Here is a 14,237-nt window from a genome sequence, read left to right as displayed (position 1 = left end):
AGACTAGTTTCTGAGCACGCATCAAAGACAGGGAGTCGACATACAACGTATGTCATCTATTGGTAGGGGTTAACCTTTCAAAGTGGCACATGTGGTCATAAATAAGCATAGAATACAGAAGGAGAAAAACTGGGGTTACCCATACTGTAGTCAGAAAGAGCTCATTGACTGGTTCATTATCAACTCATTCTGCAGTCAACTACATACAGTGATAACAAGAAGCTGCAAAAGTTAAACAGATCAAAATTTTTAATAAAACTTTGCTGAATTATTTTTTTTGCCCAAAATATATACATTTAAATATAAAAAAACTAAATAAAATTGCATCTATATAAAAGGGCATTTAAGTTACCAACATATATGAGGGTTGATGAAAGAAAAAATGTCTTTTGGTTTAGTCACCATATTGTCTCCTAAACGACTTGTTTATTTAAAAGGGTGGTCGACTACTAGGACAACCCCTTCTTGATGTAAATGTTTTGCCCCGATAAAATAAAAAAAGTTTATACTCCCCTCCCGTGTCAGCACCGTTACAGCGGTGTTGGCACTTGCGGTCCCGGGGCTCTTGAGCGGTTGTTGTGACACGTGAGCCCGGCGCCCAATAAGCGCTGGCGTCACTGTCCCCACCTTCTGCCAAACTGAACAAGAAGAAATACTGTAGCTGTTTCACTCGCATAATTGCACTGCCACTACAATCCAAACAGCCATTGCCCTGAAATATTACTTGATTTTAGATGAAGCAGTTAAAAGACTGCGAGCACATTCACTGTGTGTGAATGCAGCATAACAATAATATTAATTGACAGCTCTTACCTGGCCCATTAAGGAAATCCTTTATTTGCAGGGTGACAAATGGTGGAGGAATACCTGTTCTGACATTAACCTCTCCTGCCGCTGTCTGTAGCCAAATCTTGGAGTAATCCAAACCTTCTGGTAAAATTTTTCCAACATCTACAACAGATAAGCAATATAATCTCCTTTAGTTCAATAGATTAATAATTTTCTCACAGGAAATCAAAATATTTAAAGGGGTTGTCCGACAGTAAAATACACTGCTCAAAAAAATAAAGGGAACACTCAAATAACACATCCTAGATCTGAATGAATGAAATATTCTCATTGAATACATTGTTCTGTACAAAGTTGAATGTACTGACAACAAAATCACACAAAAATCATCAATGCAAATCAAATTTATTAACCAATGGAGGCCTGGATTTGGAGTCACCCCCAAAATTCAAGTGGAAAAACACACTACAGGCTGATCCAACTTTGATGTAATGTCCTTAAAACAAGTCAAAATGAGGCTCAGTATTGTGTGTGGCCTCCACGTGCCTGTATGACCTCCCTACAACGCCTGGGCATGCTCCTGATGAGATTGCGGATGGTCTCCTGTGGGATCTCCTCCCAGACCTGGACTAAAGCATCCGCCAACTCCTGGACAGTCTGTGGTGCAATGTGACGTTGGTGGATGGAGTGAGACATGATGTCCCAGATGTGCTCAATCGGATTCAGGTCTGGGGAACGGGCGGGCCAGTCCATAGCTTCAATGCCTTCATCTTGCAGGAACTGCTGACACACTCCAGCCACATGAGGTCTGGCATTGTCCTGCATTAGGAGGAACCCAGGGCCAACCGCACCAGCATATGGTCTCACAAGGCGTCTTAGCATCTCATCTCGGTACCTAATGGCAGTCAGGCTACCTCTGGCGAGCACATGGAGGGCTGTGCGGCCCTCCAAAGAAATGCCACTCCGCACCATTACTGACCCACTGCCAAACCGGTCATGCTGAAGGATGTTGCAGGCAGCAGATCTCTCTCCACAGCGTCTCCAGACTCTGTCACGTCTGTCACATGTGCTCAGTGTGAACCTGCTTTCATCTGTGAAGAGCACAGGGCGCCAGTGGCGACTTTGCCCATCCTGGTGTTTTGTGGCAAATGCCAAGCGTCCTGCACGTTGTTGGGCTGTGAGCACAACCCCCATCTGTGGATGTCGGGCCCTCATATCACCCTCATGGAGTCGGTTTCTAACCGTTTGTGCAGACACATGCACATTTGTGGCCTGCTGGAGGTCATTTTGCAGGGTTCTGGCAGTGCTCCTCCTGTTCCTCCTTGCTCAAAGGCGGAGGTAGCGGTCCTGCTGCTGGGTTGTTGCCCTCCTACGGCCCCCTCCACGTCTCCTGGTGTACTGGCCTGTCTCCTGGTAGCGCCTCCAGCCTCTGGACACTTTGCTGACAGACACAGCAAACCTTCTTGCCACAGCTCGCATTGATGTGTCATCCTGGATGAGCTGCACTACCTGAGCAACTTCTGTAGGTTGTAGAGTCCGTCTCATGCTATGTGAAAGCACAACCAACATTCAAAAGTGACCAAAATATCAGCCAGAAAGCATTGGTATTGAGATGTGGTCTGTGGTCCCCACCTGCAGAACTACTCCTTTATTGAGTGTGTCTTGATAATTGCCAATAATTTCCATCTATTGTCTATTCCATTTGCACAACAGCATGTGAAATTGATTGTCAATCAGTGTTGCTTCCTAAGTGGACAGTTTGATTTCACAGCAGTTTGATTTACTTGGAGTTATATTCTGTTGTTTAAGTGTTCCCTTTATTTTTTTTGAGTAGTGTATATATTTTTTTAAGGCAAGGATTGTTTGAAAATAAGAAGATTTACTCATGCTCCAGAGCAAGCGGATCTAGAGGTCTTTGCTGGCTCCTGAAGAAGTGTCTGTCCCAATCGTAAGTCACAGCACGGCAGTCTGTGATTGTCTGCAGAGGTCAGGTGACTAGAAGAGCTTGTCTCTTGATAAATATTTATTGAAGTGCTCTTGTAGTCACCTGACTTCTGCAGCCAATCACAGGCTGCAGCGTTGCTGTGATTTCCAAATGGAGCAGACATTACTTCCAGAGCCGATGCAGACCGCAGGAGTGGTAACCTAGTAACTTACAAGGGACAAATGTTAAGGAGAGGAGAGAAAAGTTCAAAAAAGAAAAAGCAAATTGGATATTACAACCCTATAGAGACGACAACTTGGTGTAAATTTGATGTGTCTGGGATGAAGAAAAGGATGAATTATCTGCGAGGTTATCCATCAAGCTACAATCACTGATCCAATTACAATGAATGTACTTAAAGGAGCTGTCTCATAAGGAGCACCCCTCGATGAGACAGAACAGGCAGATGATCTCTATGAGTGGCTACCATGGTACACTTGACTAGTCCTTACATTTCACTGATGATTACTCATTTGAATGGTTGCCATGTAATAACACATTTCCTTCACAGCAGATGGCTCTGGGGAGATGCCCGGGTTGTCCTCGGCACCTGTTTTCCCTGGCAAAACAAGAACACTAGATTGCCAGGAGCCGAACCCAAAGCAAGCAGACGATTGCTTCATCGGATGTGATTCGAAATGGGATGTTCATGACTGATTGATGTAATTCAAGAAGAGAACAGCTTACGTCTCCAGGCTTCATATCTAATTTTAAGTTGTCTCTGAGACAGTGGGTGAAGACTAGCAGTTATGATGGTGTTCTTCTAAGACAGCACACAGAGACATGAAAGATTCTTGTTCCCCTGCACCTATGTAGCACATGTTCAGAAGCAGCAGCAGCATGGAGGGCATTATTCAGCAGTACTGAGCAGTGTAGCTGTGAATCCAGCTCTGAAGGGATATAACATACTAGAAAGCAGTAGCGTTGTTTCTGTTTTTGTAGTCTCCTCTCACTTCTCCTTCCTCCTAGACTTTAAAAAATGGCTTTATACTAATCTCTCAGCGAGTTGGCAGATTTTACAAGTTTTTCACATTTCTGCATGCATTCTCAGAACTGTTTGGGATCTGGCAGGACTCGACAGCTCTGTATGCCAGAAGGCACCTGGCAACCATGCTATCACAAGGCCCCACAGAAGCATCGGTAGCGTTGATGTTTCAGTTCTCTACATAGAGCTCATTAACCCCCTATTTAGCTTGCGAAATAAACTATAGAAGTGGTTACAAACTGCTTCCCTGGATCCCCTGGATGTGATTATGGCTATGTTCACACATTGCCTTTTTTTCAGCTTTATTTTTTTCTGCAGCAAAACCTGATCTCTTGGCAGGAGGTTTGTTTAGGATTTTTCTTGTTTTTTGGTACGTTTTTGATCAAATAAAAACCAAGCTGTGTGCATGAGATTTCCGGAATCTCATAGACTTTGTTGGGACTGTAAAACGCAGCTGAAAATTTGCATAAAAAGAACGCACCAAAAAGACGCTGAAAAAAAGCAATGTGTGAACACAGCCTTACAGTGAAGTACTAAACCTGCTTCAGATAGATTGCAAGAGCTTTTAAAATTAAATTAAAAAAAGTTCTTTGTTGCAGTGTACAGCTTTTTCAAATGAAATGCTCGTAGGTAAATCATATTGGTTGACTCTTGATCAGAGTTGTTAGCTATCAGACACTCTAGCAAAGAGCAGGATAGGAGAAAAAGAAACGGCAGGATTATATATCAAGAAGACATTGCTAAGGAGCAAGTGTAATAGGAATTATGGCTGCTGTTACTCTTATACAGTGGGGAAAAAAATATTTAGTCAGCCACCAATTGTGCAAGTTCTCCACCTAAAAAAGATGAGAGAGGTCTGTAATTGACATCATAGGTAGAGGTCAACTATGAGAGACAAGATGAGAAAACAAATCCTGAAAATCACATTGTCTGATTTGGAAAGAAATTTTTTTAAAATTTTGGTGGAAAATAAGTATTTGGTCAATTACAAAAGTTCATCTCAATACTATGATATCATAAAACAGACTTTATTTAAAATTAAATAGATTAGTGAAAAATTCCTTTTATTAAATAGGTTTTCATCCATTTAATGTGTGTAACATCTGTCATTGGAAGATGTATATAAGAATAAATGGATGACAGGGTAATGTACGCACATCAGTGAAATCCTGCTTTCCTCATATTGGGCATATATCAACGGGTCAGTCGAAAGCAGATAACACCTTCAAACTCTAAAAAAACAATATGCTATTTTTTTTATACATTATGTGGTATTAGTAAATTAGCCAGCACAATTTTTACCTCTTAATTTCTTTGGTTCCATATCCCTAAGTATAAAGTACTTGTTTAAGAACAAATGTGTGATAAAACATCAAATTATCAAATGTCCTATCACACTCTGTATAAATCTCAACAGATTCTTGTGGTTCTCCCAGTCTTTAACCATCACTTAGTAAGATTTAACCCACTAAGGCGTCTTATGCCAACAGTCCACTTAGTCCTAAACTTCAAAGAAGCGCGGTCAGTTGAAAACATGAATGTAACGATACTACTGGCCAGCATCCAGAAACTACAAGCACCTTGCGTTATAAAATGATTTGGAATGGATCTGACCTTATTGAGGTCTTCATCTCAAAGCCCAAACAGAGTTATCAACCCTACAAATAAATATTTAAAAATATGAATATATTTGCCTGGGGGCCGTTTGCTTATTCGGATTATTTGTATAGATCTATTATTGTTTTCAGCATTGTTCAAGCTGTGCTACCTCAAGGAAAACTTTGCCTTCTGGAGACAATTAATTACGTCCTTAAATCCTTTAATATTCAGGGAAAGGTCTAGTTTTAGACCCTGAGAATCCGGCAGTGAGTTACTATTCTGATTTTGATAAGTATAATTGTAAACATTGTTTTAAATATTTAGATTTTGCTAAATCTGGCAACCAGCGGTCCGTGTGTCACAAACTTTGTAACTTTGTGGACTTCAGAAGAGATTCCATGTGCATATAAATAACCTTATTTCATGTATTTTCTGCAGTTGTTCCCATGTACTCCATTTACCATCTTCTTTGACTTAAGAGAATCTGTCAGCAGGTTTTTCTACATCATGTGAGAGAAGCATAATGTAGGAAAAGAGACTCTGATTCCAGCAATGTATCACTTAGTTTACTGGGTGCGGCAGGTTTGATATAATCAGATTTCTTATATTTTGCATGCAGCAGAGCGGAGAAAGCTAACCCCGCCCACACCAGGCTCTTTATTTACCTTGTCTATTGACAGTGAGCTGCTTATCAGAAGAGGGGGCATGGTCGGACCACTTGACAGCTAGTCTGGACAATGATAATCTCCTAGTGATAAAACCTTTATTGTAAGTAAACAACAGCACCCAGACTAATAAGTGACACATCGCTGAATTCAGTGTTTTAACCCCTACCTCATGCTGCCCTAAGATTACATAGCAAAAAACTTCTTACAGATTCCCTTTATTTTGTATCAAATCACCTGATTTCCCAAAACTCAATGGAAGTAGACATTTTAAACAATCAACCCCAACTAATCACAGGCCAGAATTTAGGTAGGATTGATTATATAATTAGCTAATATTTTATGGAGGTAAGATTGGAAAATAGAAGATATCTAATGCCAGCATTCTTGCACGTGACAACAGAAAACTGAATTAGTCCTGAATCAACAACGTTGATTGGCTTGGCCACTTTTGGAACTTCAAAAGAAGTGAATAGAGGAAACCATGTACGTGGTGAAGCAAAACGGGACACATTAGGCCACACTACCTTAAGTTAACAGACTATGCAACTTCCATCATTTTCAAGGCTTCGTCATGTTCTTTACTCAGGAAGCCATGTCCTCTTGTTAGCTAACCTTCTGTTCATATTAAAATGCTGTACCTGCTCTAATTTCGTCTATCTTTTACCGGCATTTGAGCAGGTTCTCCTCACAAGGAAAGTAGTTCAGTTTTCAATGGGATGGAGTAGGCTGGTGGATGTGTCTTGTAACAAGCTCCTTCCATCTTCCGGACAGGAGCGGCGGTGCCAGAATTATTTCATTAATAGTTCTGATAATAGTATTACATGAACTATGACTTTACCTGCTTTACTTCTATAATGTAGATTGTTTTATAACATGGACACTATTTACGCTATGGAACGAGGGCCTGTCAGCTTTGTCTTGACAGTGTTTGCACTACACAGGGCAGGGTCTGCAGTGGTCAGCTCTAATGGGGATTGCTAGAGCATGTCTAATCAACAGACCTTATTCATGGACATCAGAAAATGACCCAATTTTTAGTTCTACGCCATTGATGTGTTTATTGCTTTATGACATTTTTTTCTTTTAACTGTCAATAATGCAGTGTGACAACCGGCCTCTATACATGTGCTGTCAATCAAAGTCGTATGTAAGGAAAACAAATCAATACGAAGATTGAGCGTGGGCTCAGGTGTGAAGCGTAAGTTGTATTACCTTCATAATTCTGGGTTCATACGTTGCAGTAGAGTGCTACATGATGAGCATTTTTTTTTTTTTAGAAATGAAACATTAAAAAAAAAAAAAAAAGGTTTAATATGTACAATCTGTAACACCAAAAACTGCATGGTAAAACACGTGGAGATGTGTCACATGTCCAGTATCGCAACATCATGAACAAAATAGGGACATACGTTACCTGCACACGTGGTCAAAATTGTTGGTACCCCTCGTTTAATGAAAGAAAAACCCACAATGGTCACAGAAATAACTTGAATCTGACAAAAGTAATAATAAATTAAAAATCTATGAAAATGACCAAATGAAAGTCACACATTGCTTTTCAGCCCTGCTTCCATAGAATTTAAAAAAAATTAAACTCATGAAATCGGCCTGGACAGAAATGATGGGACCCTTAACTTAATATTTTGTTGAACAACCTTTTGAGGCAATCACTGCAATCAAACGATTCCTGTAACTGTCAATGATTCTTCTGCACCTCTCGACAGGTATTTTGGCCACTCCTCATGAGCAAACTGCTCCAACTGTCTCATGTTTGAAGGTTGCCTTTTCCAGACGGCATGTTTCAGCTCTTTCCAAAGATGCTCAATAGGATTTAGGTCAGGGCTCATAGAAGGCCACTTCAGAATAGTCCAATCTTTTCCTCTTAGCCATTCTTGGGTGTTTTTAGCTGTGTGTTTTGCGTCATTATCCTGTTACAAGACCCATGACCTGCGACTGAGACCAAGCTTTCTGACACTGGGCAGCACATTTCTCTCTAGAATCCCTTGATAGTCTTAAGATTTCATTGTAGCCTGCACAGATTCAAGACACCCTGTGCCAGATGCAGTAAAGCATCCCAAGAACATAACTGAGTCTCCTCCATGTTTCACAGTAGGGACAGTGTTCTTTTCTTGATATGCTTCATTTTTCCATCTGTGAACATGGAGCTGATGTGCCTTGCCAAAAAGCCTTAGTTACTTACCAGTAACGGGATTTTTCGGAGCCCATGACAGCACCACGTGAGAGAGAGGATCCGCCCATCAAGGACAGGAAACCTACAGGTTAAAAAGGGCGGCCCTCTCTTTCCGCCTCAGTTTAGTTAACAGAGCATGAGAGTACCGCCAAGGTTAGTTATAACAAAACATAATCACATTAAGTACATTACTTTTCATCAATTTCCCACAAGGGTGCACAAAAAGAAATCAAATCTACAGGAGTGCACAACAAAAGTGAAGGGAGGGAATATACGGGTGCTGTCATGGGCTCCGAAAAATCCCGTTACCGGTAAGTAACTAAGGCTTTATTCGGTCGTCCATGACAGCACCACGTGAGAGAATTACAGAGACGAAGGAAATTAGGGAGGGACCACAGCTTGAAGCACCCTTCTCCCGAAAGTGAGATCTGCAGAGCCACCCAGATCCAATCTATAGTGCCTATAGAAAGTAGAGGGAGAAGACCAAGTGGCAGCCTTACAAATCTCCTCAATGGAAAGCCCTGTCTTCTCCGCCCAGGAGGTTGACACCGCTCTGGTAGAATGCGCCCTCAATCCCTCCGGTATCTCTTTATCCCCTGAGGAGTATGCGAGGGAAATGGCCTCCTTGATCCATCTAGCGATTGTAGCCTTTGAGGCCTTACAACCCTTCCTAGCCCCCTGATAGCAAATAAATAGGGACTTATCCTTTCTAAAGCCATGTGATACTTCTAAGTACCTTAGTACGCACCTCCTAACGTCTAAAGTGTGAAGTCTCTCCTCTTTTTGATTTTTGGGCGGAAAGCAAAAAGTTGGGAGAACTATTTCCTGGGTTCTATGGAATCGAGTGGCCACTTTAGGAAGAAAGGCTGGATCAGGTTTTAATCTAATCCTATCGTCCAGAATTTGCGTGAATGGAGGGCATATTGAAAGGGCCTGTAGGTCACTGACTCTCCTGGCTGAAGTTAGGGCTACTAACAGGACCGTCTTTAGGAAAATAATTTTGGGGGAGACTAAATCTAGTGGCTCAAAAGGAGGACTGGTCAAGGCATCTAAGACATAATTCAAATCCCAGGGAGACATCTTTGCTTTGGTAATGGGTCTACACCTAAAGGAAGCTTTTATAAAACGGCCTATCCAATAGTTATCTGCAATATTGGAAGAAAATAAAGCTCCCAACGCCGACACCTGTACTTTCAAGGTACTGGTAGTGAGACCTAATTCTAAGCCTCGCTGCAGAAATTCCAGAATTTTCCCAATAGGGGGCGCCTCCTCCACCTTAACTTCTGCAAAGGACAGAAACTTCCTCCAGGTCCTGGCATAAATACGGGTGGTAACAGGTTTTCTGCTAGCCAGGAGAGTATTCACTACATTTGCGGGGAATCCTTTGTTGGTCAATAACACCCTCTCAAATTCCACGCCGTCAAATGTAGACTCGGGGTTGGAGGATGGTAAAGTGGCCCTTGAGTGAGGAGGTCCGGAATCTCCGGAAGAACCCAGGGATCTGATATGGACATCTTCCGGAGACAAGGGAACCACGGTCTTTTGGGCCAAAAGGGACATACGAGTATCACTCTGGCCCGGTCTGCCCTGATCTTTTTTATCACCGCTGGGAGCAGGATCATGGGAGGGAAGGCATATGCCAGAGGAAACCTCCAGGGAACCATAAAGGCGTCCACTGCCAGGGGTCCTTCTCTGGGGTCTAAGGAACAAAAATTTTCCACTTTCCGATTGGCTCTTGTTGCGAATAAGTCCACAGACGGAAGGCCCCACATCTCTACAATTCTGGAGAATATTTGTGTATTTAGGGACCACTCTCCTTCTTTTACAGAAGTACGGCTGAGGAAATCCGCTGTGATGTTTTCCTTGCCTTTTAGATGAGTAGCCGAAAGAGAGAGACAGTGATCTTCGGCTTTCAGCAGAAGTGCGTTCGCTACCCTCATCAAGTTTCTTGAGCGGGTTCCCCCTTGGTGGTTTATGTAAGCTACCATGACTTGATTGTCCGAGAGTACACGGACATGCTGGTCCTGAAAATATATAAGGAACTCGTTGAACGCATGCTGCACCGCCAGAGGCTCCTTAACATTTGATGACAACTGTTGCTCACTGCTTGACCAGGTTCCCTGCACTAATTTCCCTTCAAAGTAAGCTCCCCAACCTGTAGCACTTGCATCAGTGGACAAGACTGCAGTTGGACTACATTCCCAGGGAACCCCTTTAGCAAGATTGTCTTGTCGTAACCACCAACGAAGGGACCATATGGCACGAGGACCTAGCGTAAACTTACGGTCTAGATGCCCCTCTAAAGCTGCGTTATTGTACAACACATCCCACTGAAAGGCTCTTGAATGCAATTGTGACCAACGAACCGCAGGAAAAGTGGAGGTGAAGGTTCCCAATAGTGACATGGCCTTACGGAGTGACATAGAAGGTTTACGTATACATTGTTCTACCAACTCCCGGATTCTATCCATTTTCTCTTCTGGAAGACAACATAGCTGTTTCCTGGAATCTAATATGACCCCCAGATATTGTTGTACCTTGAGTGGAGATAGTCTAGATTTTTCTAAATTTAGAAACCACCCCAAACTCTTTAAGACCGACATGGTCTCCTGCAGGTGGGTCTCGCATTGAACCAACGAATTCCCCACTATCAGGAGATCATCCAGGTAAGGGATAATTAAAATGTCCCTTTCTCTTATATGGGCCATAACTTCCGCCATTACTTTAGTAAAAACCCGTGGGGCTATAGCTAAACCGAAGGGGAGTGCAGTGTATTGGAAGTGTTTAGCCACCCCGTCTATTTCAATGGCCAGCCTCAAGTATTTCTGGTAATCACTATGAATTGGGATATGGTAATACGCATCTTTGAGATCGAGCACTACCATATAGCAGTGGGGAAAAAGTAACTTTATTACGTATTTTAAAGACTCCATTTTAAAGGTGTGTATTTTAAGGAAATTATTCAGGGATTTCAGATTTATAATTGTCCTGAAACTTCCATCCGGTTTCGGAATCAAGAAGAGCGGGGAGTAGAAACCAAGACCCTTTTCAGCTTCCGGAACCTCAATCAGGACGTGCTTTCTTATTAGGGTTTGTACTTCCGAAACGAGGGCAGCCTGGCGTTCTGGGGAAGAACTGGAGGGAACAACCATGAACCTTTTGTGAGGCAATGCTTTAAATTGAAATTTAAGACCATACTTAATCAGGCTTAAAATCCAATTGCTATGAGAAATCTGTTCCCAAGCTGGGACAAAAAATGACAATCTCCCTCCCACCTGGGCTGATTGCGTATCCCCTGGCTTCTGCTCAATTTTTGGAGACGGACCAAAGAGTAGACCTCTACCTTTTCGACCTCTTTCATCAGACTTGTCTTGCTCCCTGAAATATCTCTTCCGGAAAAATTTCCTCTTCCGGAACGATCTCTTAAAGGAGGGTAGAGGAACTGATGGAAACCCCTTCTTAGGGTCCCCTGCTTTCTCCAATAAGTCATCCATGGTCTGACCAAAGAGGTATTCCCCTTCACACGGGATTGTACACAGTCTGGACTTAGTCTGTAAATCCCCTGGCCAGCTTTTAATCCACAAGGCTCGCCGAGCCGCATTTGACAGTGCTGCTGACTTTGCTGCCAACCTCACCGAGTCCACAGATGCATCAGCAAGAAAAGCCGCCGCCCCCTGAACCAGTGGAAGGGAAGAAATAATGTCTTTCCTAGAAGTCCCATCCTTCAACTGACTGTCTAGCTGTTCAAGCCACACCATCAGGGCTCTGGACGTACAGGTAGCTGCTACTGTTGGTCTCAGTGCTCCCGCAGCTGTCTCCCATGCCCCTTTCAGGAAAGTATCAGCCCGTCTGTCTAGGGGGTCTCTCAATGCACCCATATCATCGAACGGGAGGGAAGTTCTTTTCGCTGCTTTAGTAACAGCAACATCCAGCTTGGGTGCTTTTAACCAGGAGGAACACACAGCATCCTCAAACGGATATTTCCTTTTAAAGGATGGAGGAACACTACCCTTCTTGTCAGGCTTTCTCCACTCCTTATCAATGAGGTCTTTCACCCTTGAATTTACTGGAAAGACCCTTCTCTTCTTTAGCCCCAGACCACCAAACATAACATCCTCAGCTGACTTCTCTACCCTCGAGTCCACTATCCCCATTGTAGATCGGACGGCTTTTACTAGGGCATCGACCTCCTTCAGGGGGAAGCACTGTCTGTTTGGCTCACTATCAGAGGAAGAGAAGGCGGAGGAGGAAGCGACCGATAGCTCAGAGTCTGAACCCGGCTGGGTTTCTTGAGGAATATGCCCAGACTCTGAACCTTGCAATGCTTTGCCTATTTCTTCCCATATTAAAGTTCTTAGGCCTAGGGAAAAATCTGGGGTCTCCTCCGATATCATTTTGCTGATACAAAGCTGACACAACCTTTTGCTATAAGAATCAGGGAGTGGACAGCTACATAAGGCACACTCTCTGTGCTTGAACTTCGAGGAACATTTCTTGCTCGTAGAAGCAGAAGAATCCAGCATGCATGGCGAGGAATCACGCCGCACCGGACCGTCCTTCCTGCTCTTAGTGGTAGCTCTTCTAGTTGCACGACCAGACCCTAGCCGGGAATGACGCTGCGCCACTAGTTGTGAGGGCTCCCCAGAGGGCTGCTCCTGCAGCAGAAGTTGTTGCCTAGGTGACAGCTCCTGTGAATCTTCCATAGCTTACAATGTAAGAATGGGCTGGGAAGCACCTCTGTATGTTACCAGACTCTTTATATACTGGCCATACCGTTACCATGTGTGGGTGTGTGTTTCCTTTTTTTTTTTTTTTTTTTTTAACAAGGAGGGTGTTACCTGCTCCTTGGTCTTCCTCCCCAGGTCCAGGTGGGATCCAGGTGGGCTACTCGCCGCCAGGTCCTCAATCCCCCGGCGTTCAGCTGCTCACGCCAAAAAATTCAAACGAGCCCCGCCCCTTCCGGTGACGTCACAGGGCTTCCTGCCCGGCGCACCGGAAGTCGCGTCAGAAGGTCGCACCCGTCACGTGCGCCACCGGCGCAACCTGGATCTCCTGCAAGCGGTAGCGAGGGGGGGGGGGGGGAGGAAGCCCGCTAGCGGCCCCACACCTGGCGGACATCTACCTCCCGTGAGGCGATGTCGCGCCTGCCGCAACGCTCACGGAGGCGCCCCCATGAGCCCTGCCGTGGCGTCTCCAGAGGACCGGGACGGACCGGCTCCAACCACCTGCTGTGGCCCTCTCTGGGACAGGAGTCCATCTTCTGCAGGTAAGCCTGCAAGGTCCCCCATCATGGACAGGAAATCTAAACTGAGGCGGAAAGAGAGGGCCGCCCTTTTTAACCTGTAGGTTTCCTGTCCTTGATGGGCGGATCCTCTCTCTCACGTGGTGCTGTCATGGACGACCGAATAAACTTCCATTTTTGTCTCATCTGTCCATAGGACATTCTCCCAGAAGCTTTGTGGCTTGTCAACATGTAGTTTGGCAAATTCCAGTCTGGCTTTTTCGTGATTTTTTTTTTCAACAATGGTGTTCTCCTTGGTCGTCTCCCATGAAGTCCACTTTGGATTAAACAATGACGGATGGTGCGATCTGACACTGATGTTCCTTGAGCTTTAAGTTCACCTTTAATCTCTTTAGAAGTTATCCTGGGCTCTTTTGTTACCATTCGTATTATCCGTCTCTTTGATTTGTCATCAATTTTCCTCCTCCGGCCACGTCCAGGGAGGTTGGCTACAGTCCCATGGATCTTAAATTTCTGAATAATATGTGCAACTGTAGTCACAGGAACATCAAGCTGCATGGAGATGGTCTTATAACCTTTAACATGCTTGTCAATAATTTTCTTTCTAATCTCCTGAGACAACTCTTTCCTTTGCTTCCTCTGGTCCATGTTGAGTGTGGTACACACCATGTCACCAAACAGCACAGTGAGTATCTGTAGCCCTATATACAGGCCCACTGACTGATTACAAGATTGTAGACACCTGTGATGCTAATTAGTGGATACAACTTGATTTAACA

At 43.8% G+C, this 14,237-nt stretch overlaps 1 protein-coding gene across 3 annotated transcripts in view; it reads right to left on the bottom strand.

Moving 5' to 3' along the window:
• VPS13B (vacuolar protein sorting 13 homolog B) overlaps window positions 1-14,237 on the bottom strand; it is a 1,155,013-nt gene that overhangs the window by 275,541 nt on the left and 865,235 nt on the right. For all 3 annotated transcript variants that reach the window (XM_073679617.1, XM_073679614.1, XM_073679615.1), the window contains exon 35: window positions 814-951. In XM_073679617.1, the coding sequence (XP_073535718.1) occupies window positions 814-951 (138 nt within the window). The remainder of the gene's footprint in view (window positions 1-813; window positions 952-14,237) is intronic.

The sequence above is a fragment of the Phyllobates terribilis genome, unplaced genomic scaffold, assembly GCF_046119375.1.
Source record: "Phyllobates terribilis strain yellow unplaced genomic scaffold, ASM4611937v1 Scaffold_4__5_contigs__length_816908805, whole genome shotgun sequence".
NCBI lineage: Eukaryota > Metazoa > Chordata > Amphibia > Anura > Dendrobatidae > Phyllobates > Phyllobates terribilis.
Note: the sequence above shows the minus strand (reverse complement) of the source record. Positions and strands in the feature narration are given on the sequence as shown.